Source organism: Mesoplodon densirostris, chromosome 6 (genome assembly GCF_025265405.1).
Source record: "Mesoplodon densirostris isolate mMesDen1 chromosome 6, mMesDen1 primary haplotype, whole genome shotgun sequence".
Lineage (NCBI taxonomy): Eukaryota > Metazoa > Chordata > Mammalia > Artiodactyla > Ziphiidae > Mesoplodon > Mesoplodon densirostris.
In genome coordinates this window covers 80,110,922-80,131,537 of record NC_082666.1, presented here as the reverse complement: position 1 = coordinate 80,131,537, position 20,616 = coordinate 80,110,922, and the positions used below count along the sequence as shown (strand labels likewise).

At 41.0% G+C, this 20,616-nt stretch overlaps 1 protein-coding gene across 1 annotated transcript in view; it reads right to left on the bottom strand.

Moving 5' to 3' along the window:
• Positions 1–18,913, bottom strand: part of GDA (guanine deaminase) — a 136,661-nt gene extending 117,748 nt beyond the window's left edge. Inside the window, exon 1 of the mRNA XM_060100991.1 lies at positions 18,791–18,913. Coding sequence (XP_059956974.1) covers positions 18,791–18,913 — 123 coding nt within the window. The remainder of the gene's footprint in view (positions 1–18,790) is intronic.
• Positions 18,914–20,616: the final 1,703 nt, after the last annotated feature.

Sequence of the window (20,616 nt, the reverse complement as noted above, 5' to 3'; positions counted from 1 at the left end):
CACAACTACTGAGCCTGTGCTCTAGAGCCCGTGTGCCACAACTACTGAGCCTGTGTGCCACAACTACCGAGGCTGCATGCCTAGAGCCCGTGCTCCACAACAGAGAAGCCACCGTAATGAGGAGCCCGCGCACCACAACAAAGAATAGCCCCCGCTCGCCACACTAGAGAAATGCCATGTGCAGCAACGAAGACCCAACACAGCCAAAAATAAATAAATAAAATTAATTTATTAAAAATAAATAAAATAAAATAAAATCTTTCCTTGTCAATTGCATTATTATTAACTTTCATCAAATCTTTAACCGTGGTCATTTTTAAGTCTTTTGTCATTTACAGACAGTTCTGGGTGTACTCTGATGTTTTTGCAAATATGTTCTTATAAAAGGGTTTCATCTTCAAGGAATTCATGGAAAAGACTCTGACAAGTACAGGTTTCTGGTAACTGACTATACTGCTGAACTGAATGAATAAGCATTTTCAGAACTCTAATGGAAAACTGATGAATTCATAAAAGTGCTAACAAAAGATCAAGATAAAAAAAATTAATTACATGGGACTGAGTGAACTGATGAGGATGATTATAATTTTTGTGACTTTCTGTTTGAATTAAAAAAAAAATCCCACAAGGACTCAGAGGCAAAAAATATACAAATCAATTTTCACTGCAAAGTAAAGGAGCTGTTACAGTGGAGGATTACTGGACTAAATGTCAATATTATGACATAGTATGAGTGTGTTCCGTGTTTGGTAATTGCAATCATTGTTGTTTTTGTTGTGGTCATCTATTTACAATGCTTGGTGCCAGTTTATTTATCTCTTGTAAAAATAAAATACAGTGTGTGTGTGAAAAAGATAAAAATAAAAAATAAATAAAATCTGAGTCCAATCAGAAATATTCCATGTGATTGATACTCCCTCTTGTTTGTCTCTCTTTTCTTTGTGGTGGCTCTAGATAGACCTGACATTAGGTTTCACACAGCCAACATATTGTGAGTTTCACCGAACTGCCTGCTTATTAGCTCAACAAACTCAACTCTTGAAGCTAATAAAAGAAATTCAGAACAAGCCCCGCTACTGGCCTTGCAAGTCCCTCTCCTGTATGAGGATGCCAGAGCCAAGCACTGACACTAGTTTACTTTTCCCCACTCCCAAGGCCAGTGCCTACGCCCCCGGTTCCAAAGCTCTGACCTGTAACGACATAACAGCGTCCCTGAAAACCTGAGTAAGAATTAGCAAATTAGTGATCTTGGAAAGGACACATAATTGCTTTAGAAAGTTTACTGACAAACTGCCAAAATGCCTTATGAGTTTTCTCTGGTAAGACAAAAAGCCAAAAGCAAACAAAAATTTTATAACAGAGACTGGTGACTATATCCTAAGGTTTTCATATATCCCCAAATATTTGATTACCATACAGCATTTAATTTCTCCCAAATCAGAGCTGCTAAAAGTACAGATTTTAGAACCAGACCATGTAGATTTAAACCCTAACTCCATCAGTTTCCAGCTATGTGACCTTGAACAAGGCACTCAAACTGTTGGTGACTCAGTTTCCTCATCTGCAAAATGGAGATATAATGGTACTTAATTCACAGAGTTGTTGTAATGATTAAATGAGTTAATATATGTAAAAGACTCAGGCTAGTGCCTGGCACACAATAAATGCTATACAATCTTTTATCTTTTTTAGAAATTAATCATTTGCTTACTTATTCATTCGTCAAATATTTGCTGAGCACATTCTATCTACCAGATGATGTGCCCAGCCTGGAGAATGTGATAGGAGTAAGACATAAATCCTTGCCCTCGAGAAATTAATAATCTACAGCAGCAGCAATGCTAGTAAAAGGAAACTGCTTTGATAGCAGTACATCTTCACTTGCTCATTTTTTAAATAACTGAAGTATAGATGACTTGCAATATTATATTAGTTTGCAGTGTACAAGTAGTGATTCAATATTTTTATAGATTATGCACCAAAGTTACTGTAACATATTGACTATAACATATTGATCATATCCCTGTGACTTATTTATGTTATAACTGGTAGCTTATACCTCTTAATCCCCTTCACCTATTTCACCCCCCTCTCTCCACTCCCCTTTTTCTGGCAGCTACTAGCTTGTTCTCATGTCTGTGAGTCTGTTTCTGTTTTGTTATATTTCTTTGTTTTGCTTTTTTAGATTCCACATATAAATGAAAACATACAGTATTTGTCTTTCTCTGTTTGACTTACTTCACTAGGCGTAATACCCTCCAGGTCCATCCAAGTTGTCACAAATGGCAAGATTTTACTCTTTTTATAGCTAAATAATAGTCCACTGTATATATTTTTCCACATCCTCTTTATCCATTCATCTGTTGATGGGCACTTAGGTTGCTTCCATATCTTGGCTATGGTAAATAATACTGTTACAAACACTGAGGTCATCAATTTTTCAAGAACATAGAAACATTTTATAAATGTGCTAAGTGTGGGTTGTTTTTCACCTTCTTCGTGAGAGTTACTGCATATACAAACAGGACAAGAAATGATACTGAGGTGCTGACGCTGGAGGACAAGATGGGCTCAATGGCTGGTTAAGTGATACTGACCAGTACACCACCATGCAGCTTTAGGGATTCAGACATACACCTCCACTAAATTACAAACACCTTCCAAATTCATCTGAGAAAGTCACACCTGTGCTCACCAAGGGCCTGGTACAGGGTGCATGGCAAACAAATCATTAGGTACAGAGGCTAGGAGGAAAAATGCCAAGATTTGGCTGGAAGTTGTATAAAATATACTCCTTGGCCTACCTTTTGTCATGTTCAGTAACGCATTTTACCTGGTAATGATTCAAGGCAACACATATTGTTTAAATGTACATCATATGCCCATCAAACTGTTAAGGATTCAGATAAATGTATAAGAAATAATTCTGGCCTTTTGAAAGTTTATTTTCTGGAAGAGGAAATAAAATTTATGTGCAGATAGGAAACTGAGAACACTGCACAGTGGCATGTTTCTAAGAGCCAAATTGGCCTTATGAACTGAGCTGTGAAAACTCATAGAAAGGAGAAATCAGTGAGGACAAGAAAAATCAGGTTGTGTTTTGGAGGAAGTGATGGATAAGTTATAAGTAGGGAAGAGTGAGGGGTTAGGGCATTCAGGGAAAGACACAAAGATGGGGAGGCCCAAAGACATGACAAAAATGTAAACTGATGTGTATTTATATTATCATAATTGTCACATCATTGCTTTTCCACATATTTTCCTCTTAACTGTCTTCTCACTCTACGTACCCAATGATTTGGCATTTTTGAAGAATCCAATCCTGTCAAGATTACACGGATAGTTTTCCTTATTCTAATTTCAATTGTCATAAATCTAGCGTAAGTCTTGTTTTCCTCCTTCCTACTTGATTGTCTGGACAGAGAAGGAAAAAAAGAATGATTGTTTAAGCCTCCATTCATACACATAAGGGTTGCAGTTTTCCTTCCTAATGTGAGTCATTTATATGTGGTTTTTTTCAACTGGATTAAATCTTTCTTGCACAGTCATCCACCCAGGAGAGAGGGAGGAGGTGAGGTTTTCTTAATTCCCTTAGAGAAGGGAGGAGTCCAAAAATGCTTCCCCAGGATCAAAGCGCATTTAAAATACAGGAAACATCTGCTTCGATTGTCTTACCTGCTTTTGTTTGTTTTAATTTCAAAACAACCTTAAATGTATAGAAAAATTATGCCTTCCCTGTTTGGTCTTAATAAAATGAAAATAGCTTCACTAGTAGCATCCCACACTTTGAAACAAAAATACTGACTGAATATCAAGATTTCCAGTGACTCTGAGGTGCTAAATTACATTTCTGAGATAAAATAGTAAAATGATTATTAAGGCTGTAACTAATTCTAAACTCTGGCACATATACGTTTGCCAATGCTTTAGCGTCCACTCAAATATTTGTAAATGGGCAATATTAGTGCTTATGTAACTTTTACAAGCACAAAACATTTGTAGAAAAGCCCTCAAATAACTTAACTGGGGGAATAAAACATACATAACTTATTTGTATTTTATTACTATTGGAGGCACTTTATGATAAATAAAAATATTACACACTTATCTCAGAAGAGTTGTCTATGATCACTATCTGTATTTCCCTATCTTTCACCCATTTCAAACCCAAACCAAGATGACTGTCACCCTCTCTCTCCACCAGAATAAGTCTTTGTAAGTTCAACAATAATCTCATGTTGCTAAATCCATTGGACATTTTTCCAGTATTATTCCTCCTCTACTTCTCAGTAACATGTGACATTTGCTCTGCTCCCTCCATCTTGAAGTATCCCCATTTTTGCCTTCTGTGACATCACCTTCTGGTGCTCAATCCTTACTCAACTATCTTCTACTCAGATATCTCAAGGGCACCTCAACTCAGCATGACCAAAACAGACCTCAGGGTCTGACCTCTTTCTCTGTTCCCTAACTCAATGATGTCCACCACATCCATCCAGTTGTATAAGCCTGAAATCTAGGGGAGGCTTGTCCCCACCCCATATCCAACCTGTCACCCAATCCCATTGAGTTTTTTGCATCCTTATTGTCTCACAGATGGACCTACTTCTCTCCAAGTCTACCACCACCTACCTCTCTTTCGTGGTTCACTGCAATTCCTTCCAACACATCTCCTACAGCAACCACTCCTGCTCTGCTCTAGTCTGTTCTCCACCCTGCAATTCATATATATATATATATATATATATATATATATATATATATATATATATACACACATATATGTAGGTTTGTTTGTTTTCATTTATATATATCTTCTTTATCCATTTATCTGTTGATGGACACTTAGGTTGCTTCCATATCTTGGCTATTATAAATAATGATGCCATGAACATTGGGGTGCATGCCTTTTTTCGAATTACTGTTTTCGTTTTCTTCAGATATAGACCTAAGGGTGGAATTGCTGGTAGTTCTATTTCTAGTTTTTTGAGGAACCTCCATACTGTTTTCCATAGTGGCTGCACCAATTTACATTCCCACCAACAGTGTACTAGGTTTCCCTTTTCTCCACATCCTTGCCAACATTTGTTATTTTGGGGGTTTTTATGTTAGCCATTCTGACAGGTGTGACTGTTTATATATTTTTAAAATGCAAATCTGATCTATCTTCTTCATTCTAACCGTCTTCATTGCCTTCCCATTGCCCTTGGAATAAAGAAAGGGAAAGGCCTACAAAGACACTGCCATGGCTACTGCTTATCTCTCTGGCTTCATCTATTTCCACCCCCATCCTCCATCACAGGTTCCTAATTCCTCCACCCCACTGGGTCTTTGCACGGCCTTTCCCCTCCTTTCCTTTGCCTAGTTAACTTCCATTTAGACTTCAGACTCAACCAAATGTCACTTCTCTAGGGATGCATCTTGAAACACCTCCTCAAAATAAGCCAGGTCCTCTGGCTTCATACTTCCATAGCACTCTGCATTTTTCTTTTGTAGAGATCATGTACTTATTCATGCTCATTTGATTATTGACTATGAGTACAAATAAGGCAGTATCTGCATTCCTTTTGCTCACCATTTTATCCTGAACCCCTTTAAGTCTTTGCTCTTCATCAGCCATTATCAGTTGTTACGAGCTCCAAGGGCACTAACTCCACAGGCTAGTGAGTCCACATGCTGGAGCTGAAGGTTCATGTCCCAGGGAGCTGGAACAGCTTCTCCCTGTGTTTTGCACTTCAAAAACTAGTTAGGGCTTACATAAGACCACCCTCCACATGGCAGGAGGGAAACAACTTCCAGGTTAAAGAGCACAAAGAAAAAATCTGTCCCACTCTTGGAAGGCATTAACAATGTTACTTCTTCTGTTGCACCTTCACAGATATTGGCTACAATCAGATCAGCATGTTGATAACTATTTCCTGCCTACACAGCCAGGTCTATCTGAGGGTCAAAAGGAATAGTGTACTCTCAGAGTATAGCAGCCCATTCTGTTCATTCTTTTGCTCAGAAGCATTTATTGAATGCTGATTTTGTGCTAAAGCACCAAGTACTGTGAGGGGCAGGAGATGGATAATAAGAGCTATTGTGTTTGGAGGGTCTACCATGTTCCAGGACTGTAAATTGTAAGTGGCAATTTACAAGCAACATTTCAAGTAAATTACCATTTTATGAAGAAGTGAACACTTAAACCATAATATAAAACCAAAGGGAGTAAGCAGGCCTAAATAATCTACATTATTCCAGATCCTTAACACAGTCCAAGTTAAAGGCATTTGAAAACTTTATGGGGTCTCAGAGTTCCATTCAGAATCTACTCTTCCAGGGTTCTTAATTACTCACTAGGCCATGAAACTAATTATAGCTCCCAGTGGCCAAGTACATTGTATCAAACATCCAGATTAGAAAAACCCAGAGTTCTTATTCAAACAATTAGTTGGAAGATATTTTTAGTTGGCTGTACATTTTGGTGATCCTAAAGTGAACTTTTCCAACCTGGTTATCCTGCAGTAAAAAAAATCTAAGCACCGTTTATCTAACAAATATTCATCTGAGTGCCTACCTACCATGTGCTAGGAGTCGTGAATACAAAAGTGATCAAGTCATGGCCCCTGCCTTCAAGGTTGGGTTATAGGAGAGACTCACAAAATAAAGAGCCACAAAGAGGTGCCAAGCAGAAACTGAGGCACAAAGGAGCCAGGTTCAGCTCTGCGTGCAAACAGAAGGCAGGGAGCAATGTCAGCAATGACCTCATTGAGGAAGTAACGTTTAAACTAGTTTCTAAGGTACATTCAACCAGCAGAAGGAAGGTGAAGGAGGAGCATAAACAAAGACACAAGGGCATAAACAATAAGAAAGGTGGGGCAATCAGTTAGTAAGGCTAGGCCAGGAATTATCCCACAGTTAAGCAATGTGGAACCATAAAACAACTTTAAACAATAAATTGGTTTTAAAAACTTGCACATGAATGTTCAGAGTAGCACTGCTGACAATAGGCAAAAGGTGGAAACAATTCAAATGTCCATCAACTGATGAATGAATAAACACAATGTTGTATATCTATACAATGATTAATCAGCCATAAAAAGGAAAGGAGTTCTGACACATGCCACAACATGAGTGAACCCTGAAAACATTAAGTGAAAAAAGCCAGACACAAAGGTTACACATTATATGTATCCATCTATATAAAGTATCCAGAATAGGCAAATTTATAGAAACAGAAAGCAAATTAGTGGTTGCTCAGGGGAAGAAGGGGAGGAATAGGGAGTGACTGCTTCATGGTTAATGGGTTTCCCTTTGGGGGTGATGAACATATTCTGGAACTAGTTAGTGGTGATGGTTGTACAACATTGTGAATGTGATAAATGACACTGAACTGTACACTTTAAAATGGTGAATTTTATGGAAAATTATAAAACAAAAACTAATAATGCAGAAAGTTATAAAGTGGAATGTGAAAATTCTTCTCCACGTCCCCACCTCTCCACTCCTACTCTACAAAACTAAATGTTACTTAGGTTTTTAATTTTAATACTGCCTTCCAGAAATATGTTTTATATGTGTGTATATAAGTGTGTGGGTGAATGGAGAGTGTTGCATGGTCATGCGATACACTTTTTTGTCCATTTAAACTATTGGGAAATCTTTGGGTTCTTAAAATTCCTGTATCAGTATATGTAAGTCTAGAAGGACTCACTTTAAATTAGAATTACCTTATAATTGTTTAGCCTTCAAAGTTTTTTTTAACTCACGAATCAATAGCTGGTTGATCCATTGAGGTCAGCACAGCTGGGTTTTCAGGTGGAGGTTACTGAGGAAAGTTCATTCTATCAAAATAATTTTTTAAAACCCAGTAACAGGCTGAGAAGAGCAAAAGCATTGTGACTATAGAAGCAGGTCTCATGGTGATGCCAACCTGAGCAGAACCATGATGAGAAAAGAAGGCATGAAGGGTATTTATTATGAAACGGTTTCAGGTAACAGTGCATGAATAACTAATTCATGAAAAACAAATCACCATTTCACAAGCAAAGGCACCAATTTCAACAGTCAAAAGATTTTGAAAAACAGATCTCAATTAGAAGTTAATGTTAATGTTAATCAACTCTACTCCAATATAAGAGAAAAAAAATCTACCTCATATGATTGTAGAGTATTAATGTGATAATAGATAAAATATCTAACACAGCATGTAGTATATTGTTTGATGCTTAAAATATATGAGATACTTTAAAAAAGAAAAAAAATAAAGTTAATGTAATTTATCCTTTAGAGTCAATAATTCAATGTAATAACATCAATGAAACAATGCTTTCATAAAGGAAAAGGGTGAGGCTTTTTAGAAGGTAGGAAATAATGTCAAAGTAAGATATTTTGAGGGAGATGATCAACATTTATTGCTCAATCTTTTTTTTTTTTTTTTTTTTGTCCACGCCTTGTGGCTGTGGGATCTTATTATTTATTTATTTATTTAAATTAGTTTCTGCTTTACAAGCTGTGGGATCTTAGATCCCCAACCAGGGAATGAATCTGGGCCCTCGGCAGTGAGAGTGCAAAGTGCTAACCACCGGACTGCCAGTAAATTCCCTATTGCTCAGTCTTAAAAAATGTATCAGAAGAGATGAATCTGTCTTCACCTTTAATCTTAGGGATTAAATTGGTATTAACAATTTAAGTACAGAACGCTATTATAACTTTGCCATTTGACTATCTGAAAACAAAGAACTACACAGTGGCTTTAGCACAGAGAAGTCATCCAATGTATAGTAATCAGATGTTTATTTCAGAGTTAGGATTAACACTCAGTTTCCTTGTCAATAAAATAAGGAAAAGTTTTGTCACCCAGGGGATCAAGTCAAGGGTCCTTCATCTGTACCTAAACTGTCTCTGTAAAGCACAAGTGCACCTGTCTTAGGCAAGGAGGCAAAGAAGTGCCCCACTTCTGGTAAACTCTCTACTCCAGGCAAACTTGCAGAAAACCAAAAACTGACTGTATCTTCTAGTTGTTTTTACATAATTAGAACAAGAGGGCTTAACCACAAGAAACTGGCATAAGCTAGCCGAATTAAAAATTGGGACAAAGGTCTCTCTACAGCTCATTACCATCTCATTGTAATAAGATCTCTTCCCACCTGCGCCATACTGGTTAAACCCACTTCTGACCCAGACACTGAAGGACCATACAAGGGCTGAAAATAGGCGTGAGCTGCATTCTGGAATATCACCACCCCTTTCCACAAGTCAGGATAATAAAAGATCCCCGTGCCCCGTAGCCTCCTTCACCTTTTTCTATAGGAATTTCGCCTTGCCTGTAATGGGGAGAAGGTGATTTTAGAGCATGAGCTCCTCCTTCTCCATTCTTTGGCCAATGAATGATGTTTCTGTTTGCTGCTAAAAAAGTAATTTCACCTTATTGATGTGAACAATAACCAGGTAAGGAAAGAACCTAATCAGGAATCGGTAATAGTTTCACCTCATAAAGTAGTCAGGAGAATTATGCTTTGCAAAGCACTGAGTACAGAATCTAGCACATAACAAGTGTCTAATAAATGTTCAACATTATTGTAGTTGTTAACGTAAGCAATAGCACCATCCATGTACCTTCTGTCTACGGGTTTATAACCCAGTGTCATGGGCTAGAAACCCAATGCAATGTAAGAAGATGACTTACACACAAAATTTATTTCCTTTTTATTCATGTTATAGTATTTTAATGCACATCTGCTTAATATAACAAATGTGCTACTTATATCTTTATTGATCAAACTTTTAAAATCATAATTTAAATATACCATGGAACTCATTTTTAAAACCTACCATTGTAGTTGAGGGACCAACTGAGAATTTCTCTTGTATTTTGTTTTCTTAGTGCCTTGGATGCACCAGGAAAGAAGAACACATTGTTCTCCTAGAGGGGAAGCTAAATATTAAGACCAGTGTGACCACAGCAGTCTGTATGAGTTGTTCTAGAACAAACAGAGCACAGGGTTGTGGAGTTGCCACTGAGCTGACCTACAGGAAAGCCCTTTCCAGCCTGGACAGAACGGCATAGTAATTAATGGCAGACAGATGGCTGGGATTAGCACTCAAGTGTAGCATCGTGTGGTCACAAAGGGCAGCCACGGCCACCATGGAAATGGATTTCTAACCGATGTAAATGGGTTTGAAATTGTTGAATAGTCTCTTGTGAGGCTCCTCAACATCCACAAAGCTGGATTAGCAGTAAAGGTAGGTGGTTCTGCATTTTACTGGCAACACGAAACAAACTGCACTCCAGGCTTATGCCAATAACTACGAGGCTCCCCTCCACCCGGTGTTCATCATAACCCCATCAAAAGGACCACTCTTAGGAGTACCTGGAAGACATGGGGTCCTGCCACCCCTCTGACATCCTGAAGTCTATCTCTAGGACATTTCAGATCGGCCAAGACCTGGGTACCTGGACCACCTCCCACTATCCCCTCCCCACAGCTTCAGCCCTACAGAATAGTTTTATGGACCCCCTTCTTCCCCTCACATCTTCAGCTCAAGAGAGGCAATCCTGGGCTTCCCTGGTGGCACAGTGGTTGAGAGTCCACCTGCCAATGCAGGGGACACAGGTTCGTGCCCCGGTCCGGGAGGATCCCACATGCCACGGAGCAGCTGGGCCCGTGAGCCATGGCCACTGAGCCTGCGCGTCCGGAGCCTGTGCTCTGCAATGGGAGAGGCCACAACAGTAAGAGGCCCGCATTCCGCACAAAAAAAAAAAAAAAAGAGAGAGGCAATCCTATGAAATGCTACCTTGCACTGGAAAGTTGTTAAGCATAATTATAAGAGACAGTGTCCATCTAGGAGAAATTTCTATCTGAACTCAGCATCAAGAACAGGGGTGTTCCTCTTGAGCAACTGCTTTTAGTACTGATATTGCCAACTAGGTAACACGTGTCCTTTTAATGGCTGGCACCTAGGAAAGTTAGAGGCCAATAAGAGTGTAGGGCATTTCACGATGCATTTTAAATCTAATTCCTAGCTTTGTTTTATGCCAACAACTGACTCTTCTCCCTTAAATGTATAAAAGCATCACCACTAGCCTGTGCCCTCTAGAGCTGCCTTAAATCTTTTCTACAAAAAGGGGATTGTAAACACATGACCGACTGGATTCTCTTCTTGCAGGTAAGGGATGTCCACCTGGCCTTTATCCCTAAATAGTCAGATCAATGCCCATTAAGTGAATGGGCATGCCATAGGCCTGCAGGAGATCCTGCCCACCACCTCTGCACCTGTCAGAAGCTCCCGGACAGTCAGCCATGTGTCAGATACACCAACACCTATGCTGCCTCACAGCCACAGCGCTGAATCAACCAGACTGCCAAGAAATTCCAGGAATTAAAAAACAACTTTACACAACCCAAAGGGCGGCAAACTCCAGTCATGCCCAGCAGTGTTGCTTCAAGGCCTCGAAGAATAAGTCAAATAGTGCTTAAAAAAAAAAAAAAAAAAAAAACCTCTCTGGAATTAGAAATGTCTTTTTTTTTAATCGTCATACACAAATGTCTTTGTACTACACATCACTTTCAAAACACTTTTCTGATCACCTACTTTGTGTTAAAACAATAAGACAATGTTGAAGAGCCTTAAAGACAATAGAGTGTCAGCCCTCCTCATGACAGGAGGCAGCCGGAACTCCTGGAAAGAGCACGAACCTTGGAAATCAGACAGACTTGGGTGTGGTTCTTGGTTTTGCCACTTACTCACCGTGACTGCAGTCAAGTCAACTAACTAGCTGATCCTCCATTTGCTCATTTGTAGAGTAGGGATAATGAAGAGGAAGATGATGATGATGATGATGTGGTCTCATCTCAGAACTGTTGATGTATAAAGAATCTGGCAGAGTGTCTGACACAAATTATGACTTAATAAATGTTACCTTCTCTCCAGTTCACCTCCCATTTGTCAAAGAACTTTAAATCAGTTCAGTGAGTGAGAACATTCTATAAACCTAAGTATAATCAAAGGCAAAAGTGAAATAATCACTTTAGCGAGAGAAAAATAATAACAATGGCCAGTATTTATTGAGCAATTACTATGTGCCAAGTGCTTTACACACACTATCTCATCTGCCTTACCTCTTTTTCAGGGTGCTGTTGTCCACATTTTATAAGTGAGGGTACCAAGGCTCAAATATGTTAGGAAATGTTTCCAAGTAAGTGGCAGAGCTGGGATTTGAATCCACATAATCTGACTCCAGAAGCCATGCTCTTAACCACCAGGAAAACACTGGTTTGAATATATATGCAAATTTTATGGAAAAACAAAAGGTAATTTATTTCAACTGGGGGATGGTCGCCAGAGAAGCTTTTGGGAAGAAGGGGACATCAGAACTGGGCCTTGGAGGAAAAGCAAGATTTCATTTTGACAGAGATGGAATGGAAAAGGGATTATATAAAAGAGGACTATTCCAGGCTGAGGGATTGGCACCAACGAAGTGGAGGTGTAAAAAGATATGATGTGCTGGGAAACAGTGAGAAATTGGCATGGATAGATATCCCTCAGCTTGTGGATGCCTCATGGTAATCCTACTGCTATTCGCAAGAGAGAAGGATGGAACAGGAGGAAGTATTAGGAAAGCAGGTTAGGGCCAAATGTCGTGTCTAAAATATCTTCCTGGGGCATGTGGATCTTAGAGGCAATAGAGAGCCATAGGTAGTTACAAAAGAGAAGGTACATGACACTACCCATGCTCCAGGAAAGTAACTGTCAGTAATGTGGAAGAGATATTAGAATGGGGGAAGAGAAAACGGTTAGGAGGTTCCTGTAATACTTCAGGCAAGAGACAATGGAAGGCTGGACAGCGCCAATGACACTGGAAAGGGGTGTGCACAAAGATACCCCAGGGGATAACTGGGGGGACCTGAATACTGATATGGGTGCCTGGAAAGACACTGACATTTTTGGCAAATAAGGAGAAGATAGAAATGGAAAAAGGAGAAGGCAGCTAGCAGTCCTCTGAAAAATAATATGATTCTTTGAAAAAGTGGCGTAATTGTCAGAGGTGCTTTGAGCTGCAATTGACAGAAGGGTAGATAATAAAGACATTTCATTATCTCGCAAAAGAAGTCAACGTAGTAGGCAGCTCCAGGGACCGTTAACTACTCAATGATGTAATTCACGTATGTAGTCAATAATGTTCAAAGAGGGACTAGATTGATGCCTCTGAAAACCTCTTAACTTTTTCCTCATAGTCTCACACAGTGGTGGCAGCAGCTCCACTCCTCGCAGGAAAGTATCCAAAAAAGGAAGGACTTCTCTTCCCACATCTGTGTCTATTTATTAGGGAAAAAAATATTTCCCAGAAGCCTCTGAGATGACTTCCTGAATGCTGGAATGTCATCGCTGGCCACCCTTAGCTACCAGGAAACTGGAAAAATAAGTATCCAGCAAACAGGATTATGATTACTATGACTGGCTTACACCATGATCTATCCATGAGCCAAGTATATTGCAGGCTATCAAACTCAGAAAGTGTTAATAACAAAGAAGTGGTTATGGCTAGTGAGTGGGTAACCAACAGGGTCTGCCATGAGCATTTTGAACAAAGCAATCTGCCTTCCAGAAAATGGGAATTTACAGGATGATAATGTGATCCTTGAGCATGAACACGTTTCTGATGAAAGTGAAGCCCTGATTCAGCAGCCTCAGGAGGGATAGCTTATCCCAAATTCCCTCTTCAAAATGATAAGATATTCTGAGGTCTTGAGCTTATAGGAAGATGGGTCTTCACCTGCCCAAGCAGAAGGAAAAGATGACACACAACCACTAAGATTTGTGATTCAGACTATGAGAACTCCTGGTAAAGCAAGATGATGATGCAGTCACAGGTGAAACACAACTCTTGCTCCTCCTAGCAGTTTTAGAAATTACAGAACATTGACTTATTTCCCTTAACCAGGGCTATTTAACCCTCGTCTGCATGTTCAACTCCTATGTGTTCTTTAATGTCCAGTTCAATTTTGGCTTCCTTCATCAAGTTTTTCCTACCACCAACCAATTTGTATCCCACCATACTATTTAATACATTCACAAACATCTTTCTAATCCTATCATCAAATCCAATTAATTTGGCCTAAATAGTTACCAATTCTGTCCACCTCTTTCCACCTTCACTGATAATAACTGCTGATGTTTACTGGGCATGTGCTACGCTGCAAGGCATTATTCTATGCACTTTACAATTATTAATTCATTTAGTCTTTTCAATAGCCCAGTGAGGTAGATTATAGTAATCATTTGATACATGAGGAAACTTGGAAATAGAATTGTTAAGTAACTTATTCAAATTCACATAGGTAATAAGTGATAGAAGTACTCTTGAGAGTTCATTTCTTAATTGATACATTACACTGCCTCTCTCTTCTAAGCCTCATCCCATTTCACCTAAACTACTGCAACAGGATCCTATCTGATCTCCTTGCCTGTGGGGCAACTCCTCTCCAATGCATTCTTTATATCCTGAAGCTAAAATGATCTTTAAAAAAAAAATGCAAAATTTGGTCATGGCACAATCCCTCCCCCAACTCCCTATGCCCTGCCTACCTCTCAAGACTTACACTGTGTTATCCTCTCCTAGAACTTCAGATTCTAACCACCTTGATGTTTTCATTGCTTCCTACCCCAGGGCCTTTGCACAGGTTATTCCCTCTACCTAGAAGGCTCTTCCCTACCTCCCAGATTAGTTCAGCTTCTGTCAGGTCACAGCAGATTCTGTTAATCATGAGATGATCAACCTCACAAGAGCAGGGCAGAGTTTGCATATTTCACTCATCAGTGTATCTCCAGCAATGAGCCCAGTCTTTGGTTCAGGAATCAATCCACTTTTATTACAGGTACAATTCTAAGCCCCCCTGCTAAAAGTGCAAGTTCACTGAGGTCAGGGACTGTGCCTCAGGGAGGTGGGCTACTCTAGTAAAGAGAATATGGGCTTCCATGTCCTAGCTACTGTAAATAGAGCTGCAATGAACATTGGGGTGCATGTGTCTTTTTGAATTATGGTTTTCTCAGGGTATATGCTCAGTAGTGGGATTGCTGGGTCGTATGGTAGTGCTATTTTTAGTTTTTTAAGGAACCGCCACACTCTTCTCCACAGCAGCTGTATCAATTTACATTCCCACCAACAGTGCGAGAGGGTTCCCCTTTCTCCACACCCTCTCCAGCGTTTATTGTTTGTAGATTTTTTCATGATGGCCATTTTGAAAAAGGAACAAAATTGGGTCATTTGTAGAGATGTGGACGGACCTACAGTCTGTCATACAGAGTGAAGTAAGTTAGAAAGAGAAAAACAAATATCTTATATTAACGCATATATGTGGACTCTAGAAAAATGGTACAGGTGAACCAATTTGCAGGGCAGGAACAGAGATGCAGACGTAGAAAACGGATGTGTGGACACTGGTGGGGAAGGGGGTGGGATGAATTGGGAAATTAGGATTGACATATATACACTACCATGTGTAAAGTAGATAGCTAGTGGGAACCTGCTGTATAGCACAGGGAGCTCAGCTCCGTCCTCTGCGTTGACCACAGCAGAATATGACACAGCATTGTAAAGCAACTATACCCCAATTAGAGAGAGAGAGAGAGAGAGAGAGAGAGAGAGAGAGAGAGAGGGAGGGAATATGGGCTTTGGCCATGTTAATTCAAAATCCATCTCTGGATGCATGATTTTTCAAGTCTCAACTTTCCCAACTTTAAGACGAAATAATCACACTGAAGACTAAAAGAGACACTGAAAATGATGTGCTAGGGAACTGGCAGCAAATGCTGTTTAGATCTTTCTTCCTAGATGCATCTTTGTGTCCCAGAGGGTCAATGGCATGAGCAGTGAGGCTGCACACCAGAGGTCCAGTGACCTCCCCCCCCCCACATATTTCATCCCAGGCCATGGCTTCCTTCTCTACCTGTTGGCCTGCATGGGTGCCACCATGTGAAAATATGCAAAAATGCTACAGTGAACAAGAGGTTAAGGATTTGCTAGGCACAGAGGGAAGGAAGGGGGCAAAATGAACATGGTATGTGTTGCGTATCCACTAAGTGACAGGCATTTTCATACATTATCTCATTTAATTACTTAGCAAAAGTATCTGATTCTACAAGTGAGGAAACTGAGGCTCAGAGAGGTTAAGGTCTCACCCATGGACTTTGAACATGTAAGTGGTGGAGACCTGACTTGAACTCAGGTCTCCACAGGACTTGCTCCTGCGACCCCAGGGCACTACTTCCAAAACGATTCTCTTCCTTGCTGTTGCTTTCAGCTAAGTGTGCTTAAAAGACCCAAGACATCTTTACCTATCTTTAGAGTCAACCTGACCCTGCTGGAAGAATCAGATAATTTAGTCATTTTTGAGCACACAGTGTCTCACAATTAATTACCTATCTGCAAATGAATTACACATGCTGGAGTTTTTCTTTCAAAAAGCTACACGCCACTTGAGTAGAAAAAATAACTCTGAATTCAAAATGCCCAATACTAAAATATTGACTAGAGAATTTTTTTTAATTAACCTAATTTTGCATGAGTTTTAATTAATGAACTAAAAGCAGTTCATCATTACCATTCTCTGGGCCTAAATGAAATGAAAGATTAGGTCTAGAAGGGAGAGAGAGGACAGAGGAAATCATGTCCTGTCTCTCTAAGATGCTACCCCAGCCCAGGGCTTGAAACGGAGAACTGAGCACCCAAGACCCCACATAACTGGTTGCATCACATAACCTATATACTGAGGTTACCCAAAATGTAATCCATCCACTACCTGTGTCCGAATCTCCTGGGACCTTTGTTGGAATGCCACTTCCTAGGACCTACTCCAGGCCTACAGATTCAGATTCTCTGAAGATGACACCCAGGAACTGGCATTTTAACAAACACCCCAGATGTTTTTGATTCATCCCAAGGTTTGAGAACAGCTTTGGGAGCTCAGTAAAAATATAAAGATCAACTGCATATTTATTTACTTCATGGGAATATAATTTTCTGTAAGAACCTTGAAAATTTTTAAATTAATAATATATTTATCCCAGCAACTCTAAAGGTGAGGCAGTCCCATTTTCAAAATGAAAGAAATCAAGTCTTAAAATATACATGACATGTCCACCCTTTACACACAGTCAGGAATCAACTGCCTTGCACTTAGGAGGAGAGCGATAAAACAGTTACCATTTCACTGATTAGGACATTGTATACTGTAAATCTAATCCAGTTGATTAACTCACCTTTGTATCTGATTCCTAGTTACTTTTATCTTGTGGGGGAATGGCATTTTTCTAAATTTATAACTTCAATATGCTCCTTAGTTATGAACAGATTCCCTGACTCAACTACTAATTTCATGTTCAGGACACTCTTTTATTCTTCTTCTGTACAACCCCCAGAAAAGGTAAATTTTTAGATAAATTACTTCCTTTTCTTCCTCCTCTCCACTGGTTAAAGCCAGTCCCCTAGTCAATTCTCTCACCTGCTATCCTACCAATTCAAATTTTGGAAACGAAAATTTAAATTGTAAAAAGAAACCTAATTGTTGAACAATTCCTTGTGATTAAGCAAATACCTCCAATCTTGCCCTGGTTTAGCAGTCTCTCTTCCTTTGCTTCTTGGGACTTGTCCCAAGCCTAAGGCGTCCCTGAAACTTGAGGGTCAAGTACCCAAGGCAACAATTCATCAGTCTCAGGGTTTACTTGAGTCTCCCCATTTGGGAGAGCTCTGAGAGTTTCATCACCTTGGAAACACAACAGCAGGCTCCCTGAATATACACAGGGAGTATAGATTTTTAAGCACCAAAAGAAAACAGGGTTTAGTTATCCCCAAATGTAAGAGTCACGATTCAAAACTGTCACTGACTCGGAAGCATCTTTAGTCAGGAATAGTATCTTCAAGCTGACAAGTTCCAAATATGTGTACTTATGCTAACTAAACCGGTAGCTGGGGAAAAGCTCAAAAATAACCCATCTCTATCTTTAATTTTTCTCCTAAAAATGGAATGGCTTTCACTGAAACTGGCCAGGCCACTGCCAATAGAGTTACCACTGGTGTGTATGGAACAGTCAAATTACCTATGTCGTTTGCAGAAATCCTGATTTTGGAAACGTAAGTGTGAAAGATACTCTCATAGAAGACATTTTGAACCTTAAAATGGAACTGCTTGCTTTGATGCAAATAGCTGGGGGGTGGGGTTGGGTGGGTAATTTATCTCAGACTATCCTTTCCAGTATTACAAGTTGTCTAGTCTGAATCATTCATATATTGTTTGCTGAATGATCAGGTGAATTAACTCAGTTCTTTACTTATTCCAATGCACTGAAAGGGCTCAACAACACTGGTCAAATGACCCTTCTGTTATTTCTTTCACAATAAATTCAATCACATTTACGGAGCGCCTAGGCGGTGCCAGGCACTGTGTCAGGCTCCTGAGATACAAAAATGAATGAAGCGCGGTGCTAGTTTATTAATGATCTCTTAAGATTTGGCAGGGCACAGCCTCGCTCCCTGCCACCACAGCCTGCACGGCTGTCGAACCAATCGTGGGTGTGCGTACTCCACGGCTCCCCAGCACCTGGGAACACTTTACTCCCAGTCCAGCCCACGAACCCAGTTCCAGGGCTCTCCCGGCGTTCTCCCAAAGCCAAAACGCTCAAGTTCAACTCCAGCGCCTCGGCGCCCGCTCCACACGAAGCTAACTCCGGGCTCCGCGGCTCACGCGGCGAGCTTCCTTCCACCTGTCCGCCCGCCCGTCAGGGTGCGCCAGACCCCGCACCCGCTTACTTTGCCGCTGTCGCTCACACCAAGGAGGTGATCCCGCAGCACCTCCATGGGGCAGGTCCAGGTGGAGTGGACGAACGTCCCTCGGAAGATGTGCGCCAGGGGCGGCATCCGGGCAGCACACATGTCAGCGGTGGAGCGCAGTGCGGAGTTCGCGGCCCAAGGAGGGCGCACCGGGCGGAGGCGCGGCGAGGACTCCCTGCGGCTGCGGGCAGCTGCCGAGCCGGCACCAGCGCCGGCCTCGTCCTGCCCCCGCTTCCCCGCGCGATCGCCTGCCCCCTGCAGACCGCGCCCAGGGGCTGGCTCCCTGCCTCCTCGATGCCAATAGGATTTTTTCTCCAGTGAGTTGGTTCCAGTCTCTCCTCCCCGCTTTAGTTTTTGATACGTTAACGCTTTGAGTTTCCAAAATCACCGTTCACGCTGCGGTTCTTTTAAGCCTTGGTTGTTGTCACCCACCCAGGGGGTGGGAGATGAAGGAAGGAGCTGGAGGATTCAGGATTCCATCCCTGTACCTTTAACTGGTCATTAAATTTGCTTTTGCCGCGGGCGGGCCCCAACTTCCTCCACCTTCCTTTAGTTGGCACGCCCAGAGTTGCATCTATCTGCTTTCTCTGCCCTTTAAACTCTTAGGACTATTTGTGGCCAAACCCTGGACCTCTTCAACCTGTAGTAACCACAAGGTCTGAACGGGCACAAGTTCAGTGCCACGGTGACAGGTCTGTTAGGGCTGCCTACTTTACCAACCAGTTTCATTTTCATTTTCTGTGGGCTGCAGAATTTGTCCTAACCTGATGTTCCGAAAGCGTGTCTTACAGAATTATGGGGGCCCCGCCAGTGGAGGCTAATCTCGACCCCAAAGTTCCTCTCTTCACCTGAGGCCAATGTTTTGGCCCTTGTGTCCACCCACAAACAACTCCAATTCCAGTTTTTCTCATACCTAAAATAAATGAATCTCTTTGATTTACTTCCAGTTGTACAGGGGGAGAAAATTAAGTACTCAAGCCAAGTAGCTAGAAATGGCAGTGTGGCATGGCTTGGTGGAAAGAGTCCTGGGTTAGGCATCAAGAGACTATGGTCAGTGCAGGTGGGACTCAGCATCCTTATCCTTGTTTGTGAAAATGGAACTGGAACTGGGACTGGGTGGTTGCTAAGATTGATTCTAGGCCAGCATTCCTTCCCTACAGTACGTGCACAAAGTACTTTACTAAGTGCCTCCAGGAAGAAAAACCGGTTTCCACTCAGGGCCTTTGCGCCTGCTGCTCCTTCTGCCCCTAACGCCTCCTGTGGATACTCACGTGACTCTGGCGGTTTTCATCACTGGTTGGCCTCAAATGTCAGCTCTTGGGAGTAACCTCCCTCCAACAGCAAGCTAAGAGCACGTCCCCATCCCTGGCAGTTTCTATCGCATTAGACTATTTTGTTTCTGCTATTGCATTCATCATATCCATTCTCATTTATTTTATGCTTTTTCATTTACTTCTGCTTCCCTTGCCCCAGTATACACACACACAGAGTAATAGAAGCACCACAAGAACAGGAGTCTTATACCTAGAACAGGGCCTGGTGTTTCATACATATTGAATGAATGAATGAATGGTTTTTCTGGGAGCAGAGCAGTAACCTGAGATAAATATCTATTTTGGCTCCTACGTAAAGGATAAGGGTTTCACATTGCCGTGCATGAGCAAGCTTTCTCTGAATTGCTGCTTTTATGACACAAGGGTAGCTTATATAAATGATTCATTCCCTTCTCAGTTCCTTCACCTCCCCCTTAACAAGGTGTAGGGTGACCAACTCACGGGGACTTTCCTTGCTGTAACACTGGAAGT